This window comes from Hypanus sabinus, chromosome 20 (genome assembly GCF_030144855.1).
Source record: "Hypanus sabinus isolate sHypSab1 chromosome 20, sHypSab1.hap1, whole genome shotgun sequence".
Classification (NCBI taxonomy): domain Eukaryota; kingdom Metazoa; phylum Chordata; class Chondrichthyes; order Myliobatiformes; family Dasyatidae; genus Hypanus; species Hypanus sabinus.
The window spans coordinates 63,179,927-63,202,940 of NC_082725.1; the positions used below are offsets into that span (position 1 = coordinate 63,179,927).

The following is a 23,014-nucleotide window of genomic DNA, read 5'->3' on the forward strand; positions in this document are numbered from 1 at the left end:
TGCTGCTCGGGGGGGGGGTTTAAACTAGATGTGCAGGGGGCAGGGATCCAGATCCAGAGGGTTGGTCAGAAGGTGCATGGGGTTAAATGTGTACAAGGTTTGGGTGATCTTGAGAAGGTCATCAAAATTCAGGGTGCAATTTGCCCGATGGAAGTTCAAGGAGCTGGGTTAGGTACAGTAGACAGTGCTTTAAGCAAAGAGAGGAGGAATGGGCTAAGAATTCTATACTTGAATGCGCGTAGTGTCAGAAATAAGACAGATGAGCTTGAAGCTCAGATGAAAATGGGGAACTATGATATTGTTGGGATAACGGAGACATGGCTGCAAGGGGATCAGGCCTGGGAATTGAGTGTAACCAGGGTATACGTGCTATCGTAGAGACAGAAATATGGGTGAGGAATGAGATTCAGTCCTTAGCAAGAGGTGACTTGGGAACAGGGGAAGTAGAGTCTGTGTGGATTGAGCTGAGGAACAGTAAGGGTAAAAAGACCCTAATTGGTGTTGTGTACAGGCCCCCAAACAGTAGCATGGATATTGGGTACAAGTTGATTAGGGAGTTAACATTGGCATGTGCTAAAGGTAATGCAGTCGTTATGGGAGATTTCAACATGCAGGTGAACTGGGAGAATCAGGTAGGTGCTGGACCCCAGGATATGGAGTTTGTGGAGTGTCTAAGGGATGTATTTTTGGAACAGCTTGTGCTTGAGCCAACCAGGAACGAGGCTATTTTGGACTTGGTGATGTGTAATGAACAGGAATTGATAAGTGATCTTGAAGTAAAGGAGCCATTAGGAAGTAGTGATCATAACATGATAAGTTTTTATCTACAATTTGAGAGGGATAGGGGCAGATCAGAGGTGTCAGTGTTGCAATTAAATAAAGGAGACTACGGAGCCATGAGGGAAGAGCTGGCCAAAGTTAAATGGGCGGATGCCCTGGCAGGAAAGACAGTGGATCAGCAGTGGCAGATATTCTTGGGCATAATACAAAAGATGCAAATGCAGTTCATTCCAATGAGAAGGAAGGATTCAAAGAGGGGGAAGGGGCCACAGTGGTTGACAAAGGAAGTCAGAGATTGTATAGCATTAAAGAAAAAGAAGTATGACAGGGCTAAGATGAGTGGGAATACAGATGATTGGGAAAGTTTTAAGGAACAGCAGATCTTAACTAAAAAAGCAATACGGAGAGAAAAAATCAGGTATGAGCTCAGTCTAGCCAGGAATATAAAAGGGGATAGCAAAAGCTTTTTTAGCTATGTGAAGAGAAAGAAGATAGTTAATAACAATGTTGGCCCCTTGAAGAATGAATTGGGAGAAATTGTTATGGGAAACAGGGAAATGGCAACAGAATTTAATGCATACTTTAGATCTGTCTTCACCAGGGAGGACACAAGCAATCTCCCAGATGTATGGATGGGCCAGGGTCATAAGATATCAGAGGAATTGAGACAGATTGACATTAGGAAAGAAACTGTGATGAGTAGACTGGTAGGACTGAAGGCTAATAAATCCCCGGGTCCAGATGGTCTGCATCCGAGGGTTCTAAAAGAGGTGGCTCAGGAAATTGCGGATGCATTGGTAATCATTTTCCAATGTTCCTTAGATTCAGGATCAGTTCCTGAAGATTGGAGAGTGGCTAATGTTGTCCCACTTTTCAAGAAGGGAGGGAAGGAGAAAACGGAGAACTATTGCCCTGTTAGCCTAACGTCAGTCGTGGGGAAGATGCTTGAGTCCATTATTAAGGACGAAATAGTGGCACATCTAGATGGCAGAAATAGGATTAGGCCGAGCCAGCATGGATTTACCAAGGGCAAATCATGCTTGACTAATCTGATGGAGTTTTTTGAGGGTGTAACAAGGATGTTAGACGAGGGTAAGCCAGTAGATGTTGTGTACCTAGATTTTCAGAAGGCATTCGATAAGGTGCCACATAGGAGATTGGTGAGTAAAATCTGAGCTCATGGCATTGGGGGCAGGGTTTCAACATGGATAGAAAACTGGTTGGCAGATAGAAAGCAAAGGGTAGCAGTGAATGGGTGTTTCTCAGTCTGGCTGGAGGTGACTAGTGGGGTACCACAGGGCTCTGTATTGGGACCACAGCTCTTTACGATTTATGTCAATGATTTAGATGAGGGCATTGAAAACTATATCAGCAAGTTTGCTGACGATACTAAACTGGGTGGCAGTGTGACATGCGAAGAAGACGTTAGGAGAATACAGGGAGACTTGGATAGGCTGAGTGAGTGGGCAGATACTTGGCAGATGTCATTCAATGTGAATAAATGTGAAGTTATCCACTTTGGAAGCTGGAACAAGAGGGCAGAGTATTGTCTGAACGGTGTCGAGTTAGGTAAGGGAGAAATGCAAAGAGACCTAGGAGTCCTAGTTCACCAGTCAATGAAGGTGAATGAGCAAGTGCAACAGGCAGTGAAGAGGGCAAATGGAATGTTGGCCTTTGTTACAAGGGGAATTGAATACAAGAGCAAGGATGTTCTTTTGCATTTGTACAGGGCCCTGGTGAGACCACACCTGGAATATTGTGTACAGTTTTGGTTTCCAGGTTTAAGGAAGGACATTCTGGCAATTGAGGAAGTGCAGCGTAGATTCACTAGGTTGATTCCTGGGATGGCAGGGCTGTCTTACGCAGAGAGATTGGAGAGATTGGGCTTGTACACGCTGGAATTGAGGAGATTGAGAGGGGATCTGATTGAAACGTTTAAGATAATTAAAGGATTTGATAGGATTGAGGCAGGAAATATGTTCCAGATGTTGGGAGAGTCCAGTACCAGAGGGCATGGATTGAGAATAAGAGGTCAGTTATTTAAAACAGAGTTGAGGAAGAGCTTCTTCTCCCAGAGAGTTGTGGAGGTGTGGAATGCACTGCCTCGGAAGACGGTGGAGGCCAATTCTCTGGATGCTTTCAAGAAGGAGCTGGATAGATATCTGATGGATAGGGGAATCAAGGGATATGGGGACAAGGCAGGGACTGGGTATTGATAGTGAATGATCAGCCATGATCTCAGAATGGCGGTGCAGACTCGAGGGGCCGAATGGTCTATTTCTGCACCTATTGTCTATTGTCTAACATCATCATTTGTTTTTTTTTGTACTTGCAGTTTCTTTTTTGTTGCATCTTGGTTGTTTGTGTAGTTTTTTATTGTGTTCCTTTGTATTCGCTTTGAGTGCTCCCAGGAAAATAAATCTCAGGGTAGTATATAGTGAAGTATATGCATTTTGATAATAAATTTACTTTGAACTATGAGGGCAATAACTCTCATACCGTATTAAGCCTGTTATGGAATTGCAGCAGCCTAGAAAATGCTGCCAGCAGTAACAGCAGATGTAAATTTAAGAGCCATTTGAGAGGCTCTTAGACAGACACATGAATGTGCAGGTAATGGAGGGGTATAAATATTGCATAGGCAGAACAGATTAGTTAGGCGTTGAATTACTAGTAAATCCAGACCAAAAATCCAAAGGGCCTGGTTTTATGCTGTACTGTGTTTACCTTTCACTGGCACATCCTAGCTCTGCCTGGTCTCAATTTTACAGAGTAGTTAGATAAAGCAGGTTGCCGCACATGAAACTGAATTTTATTTTCTATTTTAAAATATTAACCTGGTGATATGCAGAACTTTCAGTGATGTCAGAAAACATGTCAGTGCCTGAACCACAAAGCCCAAGAGACAACAGGACGCGGGAAGACCTGGGCCTCTCATTTTCCATGGTAAAGTGACAGATGAAGAAAGGGGAGTGACTCGAGAGGTTTCAGGTGCTGACAGTAACATCTAGAATAGGCACCGTCGTACAAATGGTGTCAGCGGGAGAAACATTTAAAAACAATGCTTACTTTTAATTTACACCTGTACATGATTTTAAAAAGTTAATTGCTTACCACAACCTGAACATTACAAAACACATCCTAAAGAGTAGGGGAAGGGAGGGAAATACTGGTATTAAAACAAGATTAGCACTGTCCAGGGATGAATGGAGCTGAATGAAATCACCCATCTCCGAGGAATAAGAAGCAGTTTTCTGTAGTGTTGATGCAGTTGTTGTCCATGGCTGAGGGGGACGGGGGGTCACCAGCTTAGGGAAGGAGCAGACAATGGAATGAGAGAGGGAGGAGCATAGCAAGGTGGACCAGGCCTGGGAAAGGTGGGGACAATGTAGGGAAGCTGACAGTGTGAGGGATATCTCCCTCTGCCCTGAAGATTTTGCCTTGCTCAGTGCAGTCCTATAGAGGCTGTATCTCCAACACTGCCCTCCAACCTTCAACAGCACAGGCGCCAGCACCAAGCTCCAGCACAGTCCACAAAGCTGCCCAGTGCAAAATTAAAACCCTTGACCAATTGATTCTCAAAAAAAGAGCCTACTGACTTTTAGATGCAGCTGTGAAGAGAACAGTGAGGGTCACGTGGGGCTTGTGCCATTAGCAGTGGGGACCCCCTCAGTCTGCCCAGGACCCAGCCCCGAGTATCGCTTCAGCTCTGTGTTTAAGAGCAGCGGCTGCTCCGCCCTTCTGGCAGGGATGAGGGGATGCCTGGGATAGGTGTCCCCATCCTCCATGGAGTCCGGAAGGTTCTGTCCTTTGGTTTCGGGCAGGAACAGAATGCAAATGATGCAGATGACAGTGCAGCAGGCGAAGATAATGTGATGTAGGAAGTAGCCTTTCTGATTGTGGAGTTCCATGATGGGAGCGGTGAGCTGCCCAAAGCCTGCACTGGCCATCACCAGACCCAGACCTCCGCTCCTGGAAAGGAAAAGGAGAAACCGGTCAACAAGGAGTGCACACATCCCCATGCACCACAGCTCGGTATCGCTACAGCTCTGATGAAGACTGCAAAACAAAAACCAAAAACTGCAGAGTAGTGAATTCATCCTGAAAAGCAGCCTCCCCTCCAAGGACCAGTTACACTTCCCATTGCCTCCAGAGAGCAGCCAACACAATAAAAAACATTCCCACCTGGTCATTCCCTCTTCTCCCCTCCCTTCGGACGACAATACGAAAATGCGTCCCATCTCTCAAGGACAGCTTCCATCCCACCATCAGATTCTTGGAACTAAACTCCTGTATGATAAAGGTGAATTCAATCTCAGTCTACTTTGAGACCCTTTCATTTTATTTGTCTCCCTACGGTGGATTTTATCTGTCAATTTAACACTAGATTCTGCACCCTTTCCCTCTGGTATTACCTCTACCTGTCATGTGTTGAATGATTTGTCTGGATGTCACACAAACAAAAGCTGCCTTGGGTTGACATTCAGTGTTTTGCTACTCTTGGCCTGCACAACACTGACTTCTCCACAGGATGGCCACCGACAGTTCCAAGTCCACCCTCTACAGAGGTGGAAACTGACTGAAGATAAGAGACTCTGTACATGTCAGAAACTCAAAACAGAGCATTCTGACAAACGGCCAATGACCTGAAATGCCAACTCTGCTTCTTGCCCCACAGATGCTGTCTGCCCTGCTGAGTGTTGGACTGGAGCTGGGAAATGAAGCTTCACAGCATCCAAGTATTGTCAATCCAAATGCAGCCAAGTAATATCTGTGGTGTTGGTGGGGTGAATGCACAGTTGACATTCCAGATTGACAGTCTAGATGAAAATTAATCCTAAGACTATCCTGCAGAGCTCTTCCCACCCCCTCACCTTTCACACCAGCCATCTGTCCTCTACTTTCAGTGTAGATGAAGGACCTTGAGCCAAAATACTGATCATTTCCTTCCACAGATGCTGCCTGACCTACAGAGTTCCTCCAGCAGTAATTTCATTTCCCTGTTTCAGTGTAAGAGGCCAGTGTTTGTGTGTCCAGCAAGACTCTTCTTGTTGGATTCACTTGGATATTTACAGGTACCTAGAACTGTTGAGAGATAATATTCCAAACAGGTTCCCTTGAATAAGATGTGAGGGAGACCGTGGCAGCTGGTAAACCTTGTTCTCCCTTCACAAGGTGTCACTGATAATTCCCGACAGTCGATGCCATGCCATCTTCTCACAACTACCACTGAGCAGGAGGGACATGAGCGTAAAGCCCCACACCACCAGCTTCAAGGGCCACTTGCCTTCAACCATTCATTTCTCGAACCAACTGGCCAAACCCTAATCACAACAGTATAGCAATACCATTCCCACTTCGACCTAAAATGTTGTCCCAATTGCATTCTTTCTTGTAAAAGTGATCATTTATGATTAATTTCTGTTTTTCTTGTGGATACTGTATCTGATACTGTGTGGTGCTGCTGCAAGTAAGCTTTTCATTCTCCCCTGTATCAAGTCCACTTGGTCTTCGTGTTGGAGGCTCCATCACAATAAGGTACATTCATCTGGTCACTGACTCTTCAAATGTCAAGACACAGCTGCCTGAATTAAGTCCTTGGATGGGGAGACTGGAGGCAGTGGAGGTGGGTGACAGGATCAGCCCAGATGCGGTGGTTAGCACTGGCAGGATTTCAGAATAAAGAATTAACCCCACCATGGAAACAATGAATCCACCACCCCCACCTCTCACTGCTACTGGCTGATTAATGGCCACCAATGCACGTGGAACAAAATTGTCTTCTCAAGAAATAGAATCATGTCAATGAAAGGAGCCTTACCTGGGTGGTGTGGCACAAAGGGCCAATTCTGTGCTCTATCTCAACAATAAAAAAAGTAATGGACAGGTGGAGGGGAGAGCAGAGATAACAACAGAATCTGGGAAGTGACAGGTGGAGGAGGGGAGAGAGGAGATAACAGAAGCTGGGAAGTGACAGGCAGAGGAGGGGAGAGCGGAGATGAGAACAGAATCTGGGAAGTGACAGGTGGAGGAGGGGAGAGAGGAGATAACAAAAGCTGGGAAGTGACAGGCAGAGGAGGGGGGAGAGAGGAGATAACAGAAGCTGGGAAGTGACAGGCAGAGGAGGGGAGAGCGGAGATGACGACAGAAGCTGGGAAGTGACAGGTGGAGGAGGGGAGAGTGGAGATGAGAACAGAAGCTGGGAAGTGACAGGCAGAGGAGGGGAGAGCGGAGATGAGAACAGAAGCTGGGAAGTGAGAGGAGGGGAGAGCGGAGATGAGAACAGAAGCTGGGAAGTGACAGGCAGAGGAGGGGAGAGCGGAGATGAGAACAGAAGCTGGGAGGCGACAGGCGGAGGAGGGGAGAGCGGAGGTACAACAGAAGCTGGGAAGTGACAGGTGGAGGGTGTAGATGGTGAAATCTGATCAGAATCAAATAAAGAAGGAGGATACATAGCAGGGACCTGAGATTCCAGTTCTGGATTGGAGACCCAGGAGGTTTAGTCTATACCCAGTGTCACTTTTCACCTTCACCTTGCCTCATTGGTTATTCAGTCCTATTTTGAATTTGAGAATATCTGATGAGCCTCTCAACCCTTTTAATCTTTCTCATTCCATCAATTGCTTCTTTAATTGATATCTGCTATTTCAGCATTTTACAGGAGAGCCTGGATCCCTGCCAAAATATCCAATTCCAATGATGTGTTCAACTCGGAACCATGAACTTCTGTTTTCCCGTGCTGAGCGGCTGAATGTCATGAACTGTACACTTTCTGCTTGTGTTATTACAATAACAAAACGCTGGCTGAAACAAGTTTCACTCCTGCATCTGGGAAGCTAACAAGCTTGAACATACTTATCATCCCAACCCATTCCTCATTTGCCAGCACTGAATCCCCATAGAGCAGGAAAGCTACAGTAGGCGTGACATCTCTTGTTAAGTATTCTGAACTTTTGAACTCCATCCGTATTCATTAGACTCAATCTCTCTTTAATTTCCAATTTCCCACAACAGTTTTAAATCCAAAAAACCATTTTGCACCTCAGGAAACACAATTAAAGTCTTTATCTATGAATGCTTCTGCTAAGGCGTGTCCACCAGCAAAAGCAATATAAACACCACTGCCAAATTAACTAAAGGCTATGAAATTTGAACAGGATGACATGAAAATTGGATTAACTCAAGGCAAGACTGTTGAAAAACAATGTTCAGTGTGGAAAAGTGGAGCCCACTGCATGCATCTAATTAATCCAGGTATGTCAGAAATTGCAAGACGCTTTAAAGAGCTGAACATGGAGGTTCCACAACAGTTGATAACTTCTCAAAATAATTTATAGCATGCCCAATACTTACCCTCAACAGTGTAAACAGTCTCAAGGTGCTTAATCTAATCAGAATCAGACTTATCATGTTGTGAAATTTATTGTTTTGCACCATGGGGTACTGCAATACATTAAAAAGTGCCATATTGTGGCGACCCATTTCCTGGCACATCCGAACCGGCTCACAATTAGCCAGCGTTCCGGCTAAGGGAGATAGCCTACGGGGGCTTGCAAGCACAGAGCTTTGGAGCCTCTGCGCCACGGGGGGCAGGTTGAGGGAGGCTTAAAAGCAAGGCTGGGTATTTCGAATAAAGTTTTTCTTCGACTGCAGTTACCGACTCCATGTCGTAATTTTAGCGCTGCGTGTAGCACCCCGCTACAATTGGTGACCCCGAAGGTCCAAACGAATTTTGGACCAGAAATGACCGACGCCACCTCTGTTCATGCGGTTTCGTTGAAACTGCCGGGTTTCTGGACACAGCGCCCAAACCTATGGTTCCAGCAAGCTGAAGCCCAATTCCACGTTCGCCAGATCACCTCAGAAGACACCCGCTACTACTACCAGGTCGCGGAGTTCGTACAGTCGCCCCCGGCAGACGGCAAGTACACGGAATTCAAAGCCCTGCTCCTCAGGACTTTCGGACTCTCACGGCGCGAGCGGGCTGCCCGTTTACTGCACCTGGATGGCTTGGGCGACAGACCGCCATCTGCTTTAATGAATGAGATGTTGTCTCTCGCCGACGAACACACACCCTGCCTCATGTTTGAGCAGGCATTCCTAGAGCAGCTGCCCGAGGACATACGCCTGCTGCTGTCCGACACGGATTTCAGTGACCCCCAGAAGGTGGCAGCCCGGGCGGACTTGCTGTGGAACGCAAATAAAAAAATAAAAATAAAAATAAAAAAAGGTCCATTGCACAGATCTCCCAGCAGCAAACCAGTCCAGGCCCGGCCGCAGAGCCCACCAACCCCAGGGGCAGGGGTGGGGGGCCCAATGAACAATGGTGCTTCTACCACCAGCGGTGGGGCGCAGAAGCCCGCCGTTGTCGCCCACCCTGCAAGTTCCCGGGAAACGCCAGGGCCAGCCGCTGCTGATGGCTACGGCGGCTGGCCATCGGGATAGCCTGTATGTGTGGGACAGAAGGTCGGGACGCCGGTTTTTGGTTGACACCGGTGCTGAGGTTTGCATCTTACCTCCGACGAGTTACGACACCCGCAGCAGGGCACCGGGCCCCCCCCGAGGGCCACGAACGGCAGCACAGTAAGGACCTATGGCACTCGTCAGGTGCAGCTACAGTTCGGTTCCAGCCAGTTCACGTGGGACTTCACATTGGCCGCCGTAGCCCAACCGCTTCTGGGTGTGGATTTTTTGCGGGCTCACAGCCTACTGGTCGACCTGCCCAGGAAGAGACTGGTCCACGCCGAGACCTTTCAGACATTCTCCCTGGGTGCAGCCCAGTTGCCAGCCCCTCACCTCGGCTCCATCACGCTGTCCGACAACATCTTCAACAGGGTCCTGGCGGATTTTCCTTCGGTTCTGACACCGCAGTTCACAGTGGCCATGCCCCGACACGGCGTACAGCACCACATCCTGACCCAGGGACTACCCCTCCATGCCCGCGCTCGGCGGCTTCCCCCGGACAAGCTCTGACTGGCAAAGGAGGAGTTCAAGAGGATGGAGGAATTGGGGATCATCCGGCGGTCCGACAGCCCATGGGCCTCCCCCCTGCACATGGTGCCCAAAGCGACAGGGGGCTGGAGACCATGCGGCAACTACCGCAGGCTGAACAAGGCTACCACACCGGACCGCTACCCTGTGCCGCACATTCAGGACTTTGCAGCAAACCTGCACGGCGCACGGATCTTCTCCAAGGTAGACCTCGTCCGAGGGTACCACCAAATCCCGATGCATCCGGACGACGTCCCCAAAACAGCTCTCATCACCCCGTTTGGCCTTTACGAGTTCCTTCGCATGCCGTTCGGCCTGAAGAATGCCGCCCAGATGTTCCAGCGGTTAATGGATGCGGTGGGTCGTGACCTGGACTTCACTTTCATCTATTTGGATGACATCCTCATAGCCAGCAGCAGTCATCAGGAGCATCTGTCCCACCTCTGTCAACTCTACGCCCGACTGAGTGAATATAGCCTGACAATCAATCCGGCCAAATGCCAGTTCGGGCTCAACACCATTGACTTCCTGGGCCACAGGATTACTAAAGAGGGGGCAACCCCTCTGCCTGCTAAGGTAGATGCAGTCCGCCACTTCCCCCGACCCACCACGATCAAAGGCCTTCAGGAATTCGTAGGTATAGTCAATTTCTACCACTGTTTCCTCCCTTCAGCTGCCCGGATCATGCGCCCCCTGTTCGGTCCGGGCAAGGACATTACCTGGGACGAGGAGTCCGCCGCCGCTTTCGTTCAAACGAAGGAAGCTTTGGCGGACGCCGCAATGCTAGTACATCCCAGAATGGACGTCCCTATCGCCCTCACAGTGGACGCATCTAACACGGCAGTCGGTGGGGTGCTGGAGCAACTCATTGCAGGTCGCTGGCAACCCCTGGCGTTTTTCAGCAAACACCTGCGGCCACCCGAGCTCAAGTACAGTGCTTTCGACCGGGAACTGTTGGCACTCTACCTGGCAATCCGGCATTTCAGGTACTTCCTAGAAGGTCGGCCCTTCACCACGTTCACGGACCACAAACCGCTTACCTTTGCGTTTACGAAAGCGTCCGACCCCTGGTCGTCCCGCCAGCAACGCCACCTGTCCTACATCTCTGAATACACGACGGATGTCCGGCACGTCTCGGGTAAGGACAATGTCGTGGCTGATGCGCTCTCTCGCCCTACCATTCATGCCCTTTCCCAAGGGGTAGACTTTGAGGCACTGGCAGAGGCGCAGCAGGCAGACGAGGAGATCCCGAATTACAGAACCGCAGTCTCCGGTTCGCAGCTCCAGGACCTCCCCATAGGCCCGGGTGAGAGGACCCTACTCTGTGACGTTGCCTCCGGCCAGCCCCGTCCCGTCGACCCGACAGCCTGGCGGCGCCGCGTTTTCGACTCCATTCATAACTTGGCGCATCCCTCCATCCGGACAACTGTCCGGATGGTTTCCAGCAGGTTCGTTTGGCACGGACTCCGCAAGCAGGTCAGTGAATGGGCCAAAACGTGCATGCACTGCCAGACGGCCAAGGTGCAGCGGCACACCAAAGCCCCACCGCAGCAGTTCCATCCCGTCCACCGGCGTTTTGACCACATTCATGTGGATATCGTGGGCACCTCCTGACTATCGCAGACCGGTTCACAAGATGGCCAGAGGCGGTCCTGCTCACCGACAACACCTCCGAATCTTGCGCCCGGGCACTGATCACCACCTGGATATCTCGCTTTGGTGTGCCAGCCCACATTACCTCCGACAGAGGCGCCCAGTTCACCTCCAGCCTGTGGTCAGCTATGGCCAGGCTTTTGGGGAGTCAGCTGCACCACACAACTGCCTACCACCCACAGTCGAACGGGCTAGTGGAGCGTTTCCACCGTCACCTGAAGTCGGTTCTCATGGCCCGCCTCAAAAGGCCTAACTGGGCGGACGAGCTTCCCTGGGTCCTACTCGGCATCCGCACAGCGCCCAAAGAGGATCTGCACGCCTCGTCGGCCGTGTTGGTGTACGGCGCGCCCCTGGTCGTCCCCGGGGAGTTCATACCAGCCCCAAGGGGGCAAGAGGAAGAACCCGCAGCAGTCCTGGGCAGACTATGCGAGAGGCTCGGTAACCTGGCCCCCATACCCACTTCGCAGCATGGGCAGAACCCGACCTGCGTACACAAAGACCTGCAGAACTGTAAGTTTGTGTTTGTACGAAGGGCCGGGCATCGGCCATCGCTGCAACGGCCCTACGAGGGGCCGTTTACAGTGCTCCAGAACAACGGGTCCATGTTTGTGTTGGACGTTGGGGAGAGAGAGGAGGTTTTCACGGTGGACCGACTCAAACCGGCCCATGTGGACCTGGCGCAACCGGTCGAGTTTCCGGCACCTCGGCGCAGAGGCCGACCTCCCAAACAGGTTCCGGCCCAGACTGTAGACATTGGGGGGTGTATCGCTGGTTCTGGGGTGGGGGGGGTTATGTGGCGACCCATTTCCTGGCACATCCGAACTGGCTCACAATTAGCCAGGTTGAGGGAGGCTTAAAAGTGAGGCTGAGTATTTCGAATAAAGTTTTTCTTCAACTGCAGTTACTGACTCCGTGTCGTAATTTTAGCGCTGCGTGTAGCACAACACTACAATATGTTACCAGAAAAACATAAAATAACTTGATAGTGCAAAAAAAGAGCAACAGTGCTCACGTTGGAGGGGAAGAAGTTATTCATAAAACATCAAGTGTGGGTCCTCAGGCTCCTGCATCTCCTCCCAGATGGTAGTAATGAGAAGATGTGAGGGCCTTTGATGATGCTGCCTTCATGGTGGTGAGGGTTGTGCTGATATGGAGCCGGCTGAGTCCACAACCTTCTGAAGCTATTTTTGATCCTGTTGCTTCCGTACCAGGCAGTGACATAAACAGTCAGCATGTTCTCCATCAGTAGAAATTTACTAGTCTTTACTGACATACCATTTCTCAAAATCTTCATGAAATATAGCTGCTGCCATGCCTTCTTTGTGATTGCATCAATATGTTGGGCTAGGATAAATCCTCTTGAGACGTTGATATGCAGGAGCCCCTCAATGACTGGTGTATGTTCTCCCAACTTCCCCTTCATGGTCCACAATCAATTGCTTGTTGACACTGAGTGCAAGGTTGTTGCAACACCACACAACGAGCCAACCCATCTCACTCCTGTACACCTACTGTTTGACACTCTACCAATGGTGTTGCATCAGGTGAACTTATAGATGTGCCAACCCCGACAGTCATGTGTTAAAAAGAAAGAGAGAGTGAGCAGTTTCAAGTTCCTGGGTGTCAAAATCTCTGAGGATCTAACCTGGTCCCAACATATCGATGTAGTTATAAAGGCAAGACAGCAGCTATACTTCATTAGCAGTTTGAAGAGATTTGGCATGACAACAAATACACTCAAAAACTTCTACAGTTGTACCGTGGAGAGCATTCTGACTGGCTGCATCACTGTCTGGTATAGAGGGGCTACTGCACAGGACTGAAAGAAGCTGCAGAGGGTTGTAAATCTGGTCAGCTCCATCTTGGGCACTAGCCTACAAAGTACCCAGGACATCTTTAGGGAGTGGTGTCTCAGAAAGGCAGCGTCCATTATTAAGGACCTTCAGCACCCAGGGCATGCCCTTTTCTCACTGATACCATCAGGCGGAAGATACATAAGCCTGAAGGCACACACTACCAAGTGATTCATAAATGGACATTGAATCTTTGGACACTACCTCACTTTTTTGTTTCAAAATACAGTATTTCTGTTTTTGCATGCTTTTAAAAATCTATTTAATATGTAATTGATTTACCTGTTTAATTATTTTTAAATCTTTATTTATTTATTTTTTCTCTCTGCTCGACTATGCGTTGCATTGAATTGCTGCTGCTAAGTTAACAAATTTCACGTCACATGCCGATGATAATAAACCTGATTCTGAATGCAGAACATCCTCTGGCAGTTACAAAGCATGTGCAGTGCAGGCAGACAGAATGAAAGGGCCACCATGAGATAGATTGGGATATCAAGTGCTAATTTTCTTTAAAGCGTGTGAGAACCTGACTGCAGGAGTATCCGGTAGTGTGGTAGCTGGATCTTCTGTGTGGTTGGGGTTGGGAAGAGGAGGAAAGAGGAAAAGTGACCCAGGGTGCGAAGGGTCTTTGTTTAGGGGAAGGTGAAAATAAGTTTTTTAGCAGAACATGGGGATTGAGGGAAGGAAAGAATATCCCAGAACTTGGTAAGGTGTCTACATTTAGAGAGGAAGAGACTGGATTTGGGCACATTCAGATCTCAGGAGGCTGGAGTAGGTTACATATGGAGAGCTCAGAAAGAAAGATGAGGTATTGCTGGACTGCACCTTGATGAGCACAGGGATAGAAAATTAATTCAAAGTTGATGGAAGATTGACAATGAACTCAACAAGATCCAAAACCAACCAATGGTGTGGAAAACAAAGATACAAAGTATATTTATTATCGAAGAAATAAATACAGAATAAAAGTGAGATTGGTCCAACAGCAGGCAGTTATGAACAAAAACACCATGGGATCTGGACCAGCTGGAAAAATGGCAGATGGAATTTAATGCAGACAAATGCAAAGTGTTGCCCTTCAATAGGTCTTACACAGTGAACGGTAGAGTATGAGGAGTGGGATAAAACAAAGGGAGCTGGGAATACAGGACCCTCATTCCTTGAAAGTGGTGTCGCAGGTAGATAGGGGAGTAAGGAAATCTTCTGGCACATTGGCCTTCATAAATCAAATTAGGAGATGGAATGTTATGTAGAAGTTGTATAAGACATTGGTGAGACCTAATTTGGAGTACCTAGTGCAGTTTTGATCACCTACCTACAGGAAAGATATAAATAAGGTTGAAAGAGTACAGAGAAAATTTAAAAGCATGTTGCTGAGACTAGATGACCCAAGTTATAAGGAAAGACTGAATAGGTTAGGACTTTATTCCTCGGAATGTAGAAGATTAAGAGATTTGATAGAGGTTTACAAAATAATGGGGGGGGGGGGGGAGAAAGAGGTATAGATAGGGTAAATGTAAGTAGGCTTTTTTCCACTAAGGTTGGGTGAAGTCGTGGGTTAAGGGTGAAAGAACATGACGGGAAACTTCAGGAGGGTTGTGAGGTGTGGAAGCAAGTCATACATGAGAGCCCTATTTCAACGTTTGAGAAGTTTGTACAGGTACATGGACGGCAGGGGTCCTGCTGCACGTCGATAGCAGCAGGCAGTTTAAATGGTTCGGCACAGTCCGGATCACCCTAAGGGCCTGTTTCTGTGCTCAACTCTTCTATGACTAACCGGTTGAAGAAAACATCAAACACTCAAAAGCGCAAAAAACCTAAATTGCTCAAACGGCAAAAAGTGATTGAACAACACACAGAATATCAGACATCAAATCAGGAGCCCAGTGGTATTCAGGATAGTTCAGTTCAGCACACTGCAGGCCGCAGAGCCGTTCTCCATCGAAGCTCCCCAGTCCACATCGATTGTCCTGAGTAAACCAATCCAGAAACACATGCAACACAAACCTCAAGTCCCTCAAAATGAGTTCACAGCCTCGATTGATCTTTACAATGTAGATCCCAAGAATCTTGCACTTTCCTCCAACAGCAGCTAGCAAGAGGGAGAGGAAGACCCGTCAAAAGGCACTGAACACACACCATCCTCCACTCTCGTCCTTCAAACTTGCTTGGCATGGTGTTGATCATTAGCCTGTTCCCCATCTCCAGGTTGCACACTCCACTCTAAACCTCACTGAACTTCCTTGGAGACAGCAAAGTGCCAGATCACTCAATTAATGAAAAACACACCATCAAATTGTAAATCACATGTTCCAACTGCATGCAGCTTGGTAGTAGAGTCATTTTTGAAAGTAGTACAAGCAGTTGTCTGCATGACATTGGCGATAACTGCGTTGTTCACTGGCGCCATCTTGAATGTCTCTCAGTTCTATCATGTTCCATTGACACACTAATAAACTATGCACTGATGCCCTATAGGACCACTCAGTTCTAGGCCTCATATGCATGGGCCAAGCAGATGAATTCGAGTTGAGATGAGAGTGGATTGTGCATAATTTGCTCATGTGATGATATGTGCTGCTGCAGGGTTTTCTTTGCAGCTGTGCTGACAAGTACTTGACAGTATTCAGCTTTGACAGCTGTCAGTATCAATTCTTATCTGATCAAGTACAACATCAAACTGCTCTAGTAAAACCATGAGCACTAAGGGACAAACAATCCAATGGTTTAATCATTTCATTTCACAAGGAGGCAGCTATGCCACCCATTGGCCAAGGCTGGCTTCCAGGAAGCAATCGTATCTATTCTATTCCCATTTCCCCTCAACTTCTTGCACCTGCCTATCAACAGGTGCTCCTCAGGAGGGGATATTCCATGTCCAACCACCTTTAGCCTCTTTCTCAATGGTTTTCTGTTCACTGAGTCAGAAACGGGGACTTTTCACTGAGGATCGTTGAGTTCCATTCACACTCCTCAGCAAATGAAACAGACCATGCATGTATTCAGCAAGACCAGGGAAGCATCCAAGCACAAGATAGAAAGGGATAGGTGTCATTCTAACTAAAAGCTTCAGACAACAGTCATTTCCAATACTCCCACCTCTTGCACTGAAAGCATTACTCCTGCCTGGGTGAGTTCTCCAACAAGCAGTGTAGAAAGTGAATGTTTAGAGCCAGAGAGTTATTGTTCTTCAGCCTACCTAGTTCATGCTGAGCCTAGTCTTGCCCAGTCACACCTGGCATACTCACCATATCCCTCCCATCCATGTACCTATCCAAACTTCTCTTAAATGTTGCAATCATACCTGCATGTACCACTTCCACTGGGAGCTTGTTCCACACTCACACTACTCCCTGAATTCCCCCTAATCTTTCCCTTCATCACTTCACCTCCAGTTCTAGTCTCACCCAACCTCCGTGGAAAAAACTTGCTTGCATTTACCCTGTGCCCCTCAATTTTGTGTACCTCTATCAAACCTCCCCTCAATCTCCGACACTCCAAGTAATAAAGTCCAAACCTAATGAACCTTTCCCCATGTTGTTGCATGAATGAAGTCACCAGGGAAAGGAACTGGTAGATACAAAACAGCTTTGTTATTCGACAAAACAAGGTACTGTAGGCGTCATCAAGAGACGCTTTCAGTCAAAAGGTCTATCTGGCTCAATATTTCGTCTGCTGAACAAAGGACAATTTCATATTTACAATGCATTATCAATGCTATCTTTAAAACTACACACAAACTTCACACTTCCCGATTTGCACCCACACAACAGATACCTAAATGAATTTTAATCAGCATTGTCTGATCTGCAATTCATGGCTTTTAGGAACCCATTGTTCAAAGCTGCACTCCAAATTAAATCCAAAATCTATACCCAGACCTGAAAATTATTTGCTAAATGTAGATGTCCTAAACCCAAAAATCACTAACACCCTATAACTCAAATCCTCAAATCCCAGCAACATCCTTGTAAATTTTAAACATGAGAAATTCCACAGATGCTGTAAATTCACAGGAACAGACACAAAATGTTGGAGGATTAAGGTGGTCAGGTAGCATCTATTGAAATAAACAGTCGACATTTCAGACAAGGTCCTTCTTCAATCAACTGTTCTTTCATTTCAGTAGATGCTGTCTGACCTGTTGATTTCCCCCAGCACTTTGTGTGTGTTTCCTTATAAATTTTCTGTGTACTCTTCCAACCTTATTGACAACTTTCCCATAGGTAGGTGAATTGAACTGACTTTTTTACTTACATCCTTCATATATACATGAGTAAAAATCTTTACATTACACCTCTGCCTAAATGTGCAATGTGCAAATTACAGTAATTTGTAATCAATAGTATGTACAACAGGACAGACATAACATAGAAATATAATTGTATCAGTATGAATTAATCAGTCTGATGCGTGGTGGAAGAAGCCGTCCTGAAGTCTGTTGGTCCTGGCTTTTATGCTGCAGCACTATTTCCCAGATGGTAGCAGCTGGAACAGATTGTGGCTGGGGTGACTCAGGTCCCCAATGGTCTTTCAGGCCCTTTTTACACACCTGTCGCTGTAAATGTCCTGAATAGTGGGAAGTTTGCATCTAAAGATCTGCTGGGCTGTCCGCATCACTCTCTGCAGAGTCCTGCGATTAAGGGAGGTACAGCTCACGTACCAGGCAGTGATATGATCAGTCAGGATGCTCTCAATTGTGCCCCTGTAGAAACTTTTTAGGTTGTGGGGGCCTACACTAAACTTCAACTGTCTGAAGTGAAAGAGGCGCTGTTGTGCCCTTTTCACCACACAAACAGTGTGTATAGACGACGTGAGGTTCTTGGTGATGTGGACGCCAAGGAACCAAAAGCTGTTCACCCTCTCAACCCCAGATCCATTGATGTCAATAGGGGTTAGCCTGTTTCCATTCCTCCAGTAGTCCACAGCCAGCTCCTTTGATTCTGCAACATTGAGGGAGAGGATGTTTTCTTGACACCACTGTGTCAGAGTGGTGACTTCTCTGCAGGCCATCTCATTATTGTTTGAGACTAGGCCAATCAGTGTAGTATCATCAGCAAATTTAATTAGCAGATTGGAGTTGTGGGTGGCAACACAGTCATGGGTGTACAGAGATTAAAGGAGGGGGTTCGGTACACAGCCCTGAGGGGCACCTGGACTGAGAGTCAGGGGGCAGAGTTGAGAGAGCCCACTCTTACCACCTGCCAGCAATCTGACAGAAAGTCCAGGATCCAGCTGCACAAGACGGTGAAGGCCAAGGTCTCTCAGCTTCTGGAGGGAACTATGGCTTTGAATGCTGAACTGTAGTCCAAGTTCAGCATTCTCACATAAGCATCCCCCTTCTGCAGATGTGTAAGGACGGTGTGTAGAGCTCTGGCTATTGTGTCAACTATCGAGCGGTTGTGTCAGAAAGTGAATTGTAGGGGTTCCAGTGTGGGTGGTAGCTTGCTGCAGATGTAGTCCTTGATCAGCCTCTCAAAGCATTTGCTTATTATTGAGTGAATGCGACAGGACACCAGTCATTCAAGGCATGTACAGGGACAATGGTGGATGTTTTGAAGCAGGAGGGCACTCTACACTGAGATTAAAAATGTCTGTAAACACACCAGCCAGTTGTGCCGTGCACATCCTGAGTACCCGTCCTGGGATGCTGTCCGGTCCCGCAGCCTTGCGACTGTCTACTCACTGGAAACACCCGCGTACTTCAGCCTCAGAGATGACCAAGGTGAAGGCAGTTCTCCTTTGGGGCTCAGTGTCGGCAACGTCAAACTGAGCATAAAAAAAGATTTAACTCATCTGGGAGAGAGGCAGCGATGTTGGCCACTCCACAGCATTTAGTCTGTGATAGTGTGCAGATCTTGCCATAAGCTGCATGTGCTGGTGCAGAGTTGTGTCTGGATCTTGTCCCTGTATTGTCATAGCTGCATTTCTTGAGTTCCTGGTGGTTACCGGCGGCGAAAGCTCTGTCTCGTGCAGTAAGTACAGCGCAGACGGAACTATCGATGCAGGGTTTCTGGTTTGGATAGAGACTGACCGATTTCTGGGGGACAACGTCCTCGATACACTTCTGGATGAAACTCATGACCCTATGGTCTCGTACAGTTCCTGAAGAGCCAGGTCAGTATCAGTTTGCAGCCGAATGTACACAGTTGTGATAATAACAGCCGTGAACTCCCTGGGCAGCCAGAAAAATTCTATACAAGGTATTTCAGATCCAGGGAACAAAAGGATTTGAGGGCATGCACATTCCAGGGGTTGCACCAGGCATTATTGACCAGGAAACATCCCCAACCTCCTTTCCCAGAGAGGTTTTTTGACCTGCCCACCTGGAACAGGGAGAACCCAGAGAGCTCAATGACATGATCCACTATCTCATCCACCAGCCACGAAGCACGAAATTCCTTTGTTTCCTGCTGATAGGAGATTCTGGCTCTCAGTTCGCACAGCTTGTTGTCTGGGGACTGACGCAAGCCAGGAGTATGCTAGGGAGCGGTAGCCGATTAGCATACTGTCTCAACCTCACCAGGACGCCGGCCCTTCTCCCTCGCCTCTGACACCGCTTCCAAGGTAGTGGCAGTGTAGTAGGTGAGCCTCCCATTGATCGTGCAAGTGGGGGTTCCCAGTGAAGAAAAGGCAGCACATTGTGGGTAAATGCCTTCTTCCCAATGCTCAGAAGAGTTAGTCTATCATATCTGATGTGACTATCAGCTACTTAAACAAGAAATGCAGAAATTAGCAGTATACTGTAAAGTCAGAATGGAGCTTGCAACACCACTGCTATACACAGCGACATCTTAACCCTTTGGAAACTGCACAGAGTACTCCATATTAGGCCTCACCAACATTGCATACAAATGCACACAACTGTCCAACTCCTAAACTCAACGCAATAAATGCTGGCATTCATTGCAAAAACCACATAAAAAATGAACAAATAAAACAGGGAACCAGTTCTGGAGAAAATGGAATCTTCTCCATTGCAACAGGCTTTCCTTGAATCGGACTGGGATTAGTGTCCTGGGGAAGCAAACAAATAAACTCAAAGGTTACCACATGCACAAATGCAATTAAAATTAATTGATTTGTAACAGCAATACAGACAGAACATTCACCAGGTTGATTCCAGAGATAAGGGGGGGTTAGACCATGAGGAGAGATTCCGTCATCTGGGACTGTACTCACTGGAATTCAGAAGGATGAGAGAAGATCTTACAGAAACAAAATTCTGAAAGGGATAGATAAAATACAGGCAGGAAAGTTGTTTCCACTGGTAGGTGAGACTAGAACAAGGTGACATAGCCTCTAGGTTCGAGGGAGTAAATTTAGGATAGAGATAAGGAGGAACTGCTTTTCCCAAAGAGTGGTGAATCTGTGGAACTCTCTGCCCAATGAAGCAGTGGAGGCTACTTCAGTAAAAATATTTAAGACAGAGTTGGATAGATTTTTGCACTGTAGGGGGATTAAGGATTATGGGGAAAAGGCAGGTGGGTGGAGATGAGTCCATGGTCAGATCAGTCATGATCTTATTGAATGGTTGAGCAGGCTCGATGGGACAAATGGCCTACTCCCGCTCCTATTTTTTTATGCTCTTATGTTTAACGTAAATTATACAAGAAATAATAATTAGAATATGAAAACGTCCCTTGAAATGCAAACTGAGGTAGATTAGGATTGTGAGAGTTGGTTCAAGAAGCGAATGGTTGAAGGGAACTAGGGCTGAAGATGGTTTGTGTAAACAGAACGCCACTGAGAGCAAACTGACATAGTTAAAGAACAAAGTGATGCAGCAGAGTAGTGAAACTCAGGGTGACAGGATGAGGTATAAAACACAAGTACAGAAGAGTAATGGTTAGCACAGTGCTTTCCAGTACCAGTGACTTGGGTTCAATTCCAGCCAGTGTCTGCGAGGAGTCTGTACTTTCTCCCCACAACTGCATAGATTTTCTCCACATGCTCTTGTTTCCTCCCACAGTCCAATAGGTACGTTAATTGGTCATTGTAAATTGTCCCATGATTAGGCGTGGGTTAAATTGGGGGTTGATGGGTGGTATGGCTTGAAGGGCCTGCCCACACTGTATCTCAATAAATAAATATTTAGATTGGGAAGACAAAGTTGAATCTCTTTACCTGAACTCACATGGCATTTATTAGACAATATATGCAGTGACAGCACCTACAGAAATAAATGGATACAGTTTGTAGAGATGAGGTTGCAAAGTAACCAAGACTGGGAGTGAACCATCGGGTACAAACATTTCAGAAAGATGGCAGGTAGGAAAAGAAGCTCACATAAAAACTGAGATCAGTGGAGTAGGAAAGCAATCATCGGCTCAAAAACCTTCGCATCAAATCAAGACCAAAGAAAAATATGGAACTAAAACCAGAAGGCTACAGCAACCAAGTGGCTCAAGCAGCATCTGTGGAAGAAAGGGGATCTGGCTGAGAGTGTGCATTGGGTCTTGTCTCGATCTGACATACATCTTCTGTCTCCACAAATCCTGGTTGACCTGCTGAGTTCTTCCAACATTCAGTTTATTGATGCAAAATCTACTTGGATAGAGTCAAATAGAATGGGAAAATATTACTGGCAGGAGCAGCTACAATATAAAAGAGTGTAAATTGGAGTTTAAAGGAGGCTTGCAGAAAAAGTTGTGCAATAGTCAGTAGGCAAAGGTAACTTGGGACAAATTCATGGTGAGAAATTAGGAGCCTTCCTTGGAGCTAAGGAAGAGAACAGAATTTTAGATCTGGGTGCGTGTAATGAGACAGGATTAACTAATGATATCATAGTAAAGGATCCCCTGATGATGATGAATCACAACATGATGAAATCCGTGTTAAATAACAGAGTTAGAATTTGATGACAATTAAAAAATGTGGATACAGAAATGACCAAGCTGTGGGTGGGGGGGGGGGGGGGGAGAGAGAGAAGGGGAGGATGATTAAAAGCCAAGAACATAGTGTCTATAAAAATTATTCACCCTCCTTGGAAGTTTTCATGTTTTATTGTTTTACAACATTGAATTATAGTGGATTTAATTTGGCTTTTTTGACACTGATCAACAGAAAAAGACTTGTGCCAAAGTGAAAAACAGATCTCAACAAATTAATTACAAATATAAAACACCAAGTAATTGATTGCTTGAGTATTCACCCCCTTCAAGTCAGTATTTAGTAGATGCACCTTTGGTAGTAATTACAGCCTTGAGTCTGTGTGGATAGGTCTCTATCAGCTTTGCACATCTGGACACGGCAAGTTTTCCCCATTCTGCTTTACAAAACTGCTCAAGTTCTGTCAGACGGCATGGGGATCATGAGTGAACAACCCTTTTCATGCCCTGCCACAAATTCACAGTTGGATTGAGGTCTGGACTCTGACTTGGCCACTTCAGGACAGTAACTTTGTTGTTTTTAAGCCATTCCTGTGCAGCTTTGTGATTATGCTTGGGGTCATTGTCTTGCTGGAAAACAAATCTCCCAAGTCACAGTTCTCTAGCAGACTGCATCAGATTTTCCTCCAGGATGTCCCTATATTTTGCTACATTCGTTTTACCCTCTACCTTGACAAGCCTTCCAGGGCCTGCTGCAGTGAAACATCCCCACAGCGTGATGCAGCCACCACCATGCTTCACAGAAGGGATGGTGTGTTTTTTTAAAATTAAGTGTGGTGTTTGGCTTACTCCAAATGTAGTGTTCAGTCTGATAGACAAAATCTGTGTTTTAACCTTCTTCCA

The 23,014-nt window shown here is 46.9% G+C and overlaps 1 protein-coding gene across 2 annotated transcripts in view; it reads right to left on the minus strand.

The window, feature by feature from the left end:
- Positions 1-3,577: 3,577 nt before the first annotated feature.
- LOC132378596 (solute carrier family 22 member 23) overlaps positions 3,578-23,014 on the minus strand; it is a 101,999-nt gene continuing 82,562 nt past the window's right edge. The window contains exon 9 of one of the 2 annotated variants that reach the window (XM_059945657.1): positions 3,578-4,752. In XM_059945657.1, the coding sequence (XP_059801640.1) occupies positions 4,413-4,752 (340 nt within the window). In that variant the 3' untranslated portion in view covers positions 3,578-4,412. The remainder of the gene's footprint in view (positions 4,753-23,014) is intronic. The other variant, XM_059945658.1, reaches the window with a different exon arrangement.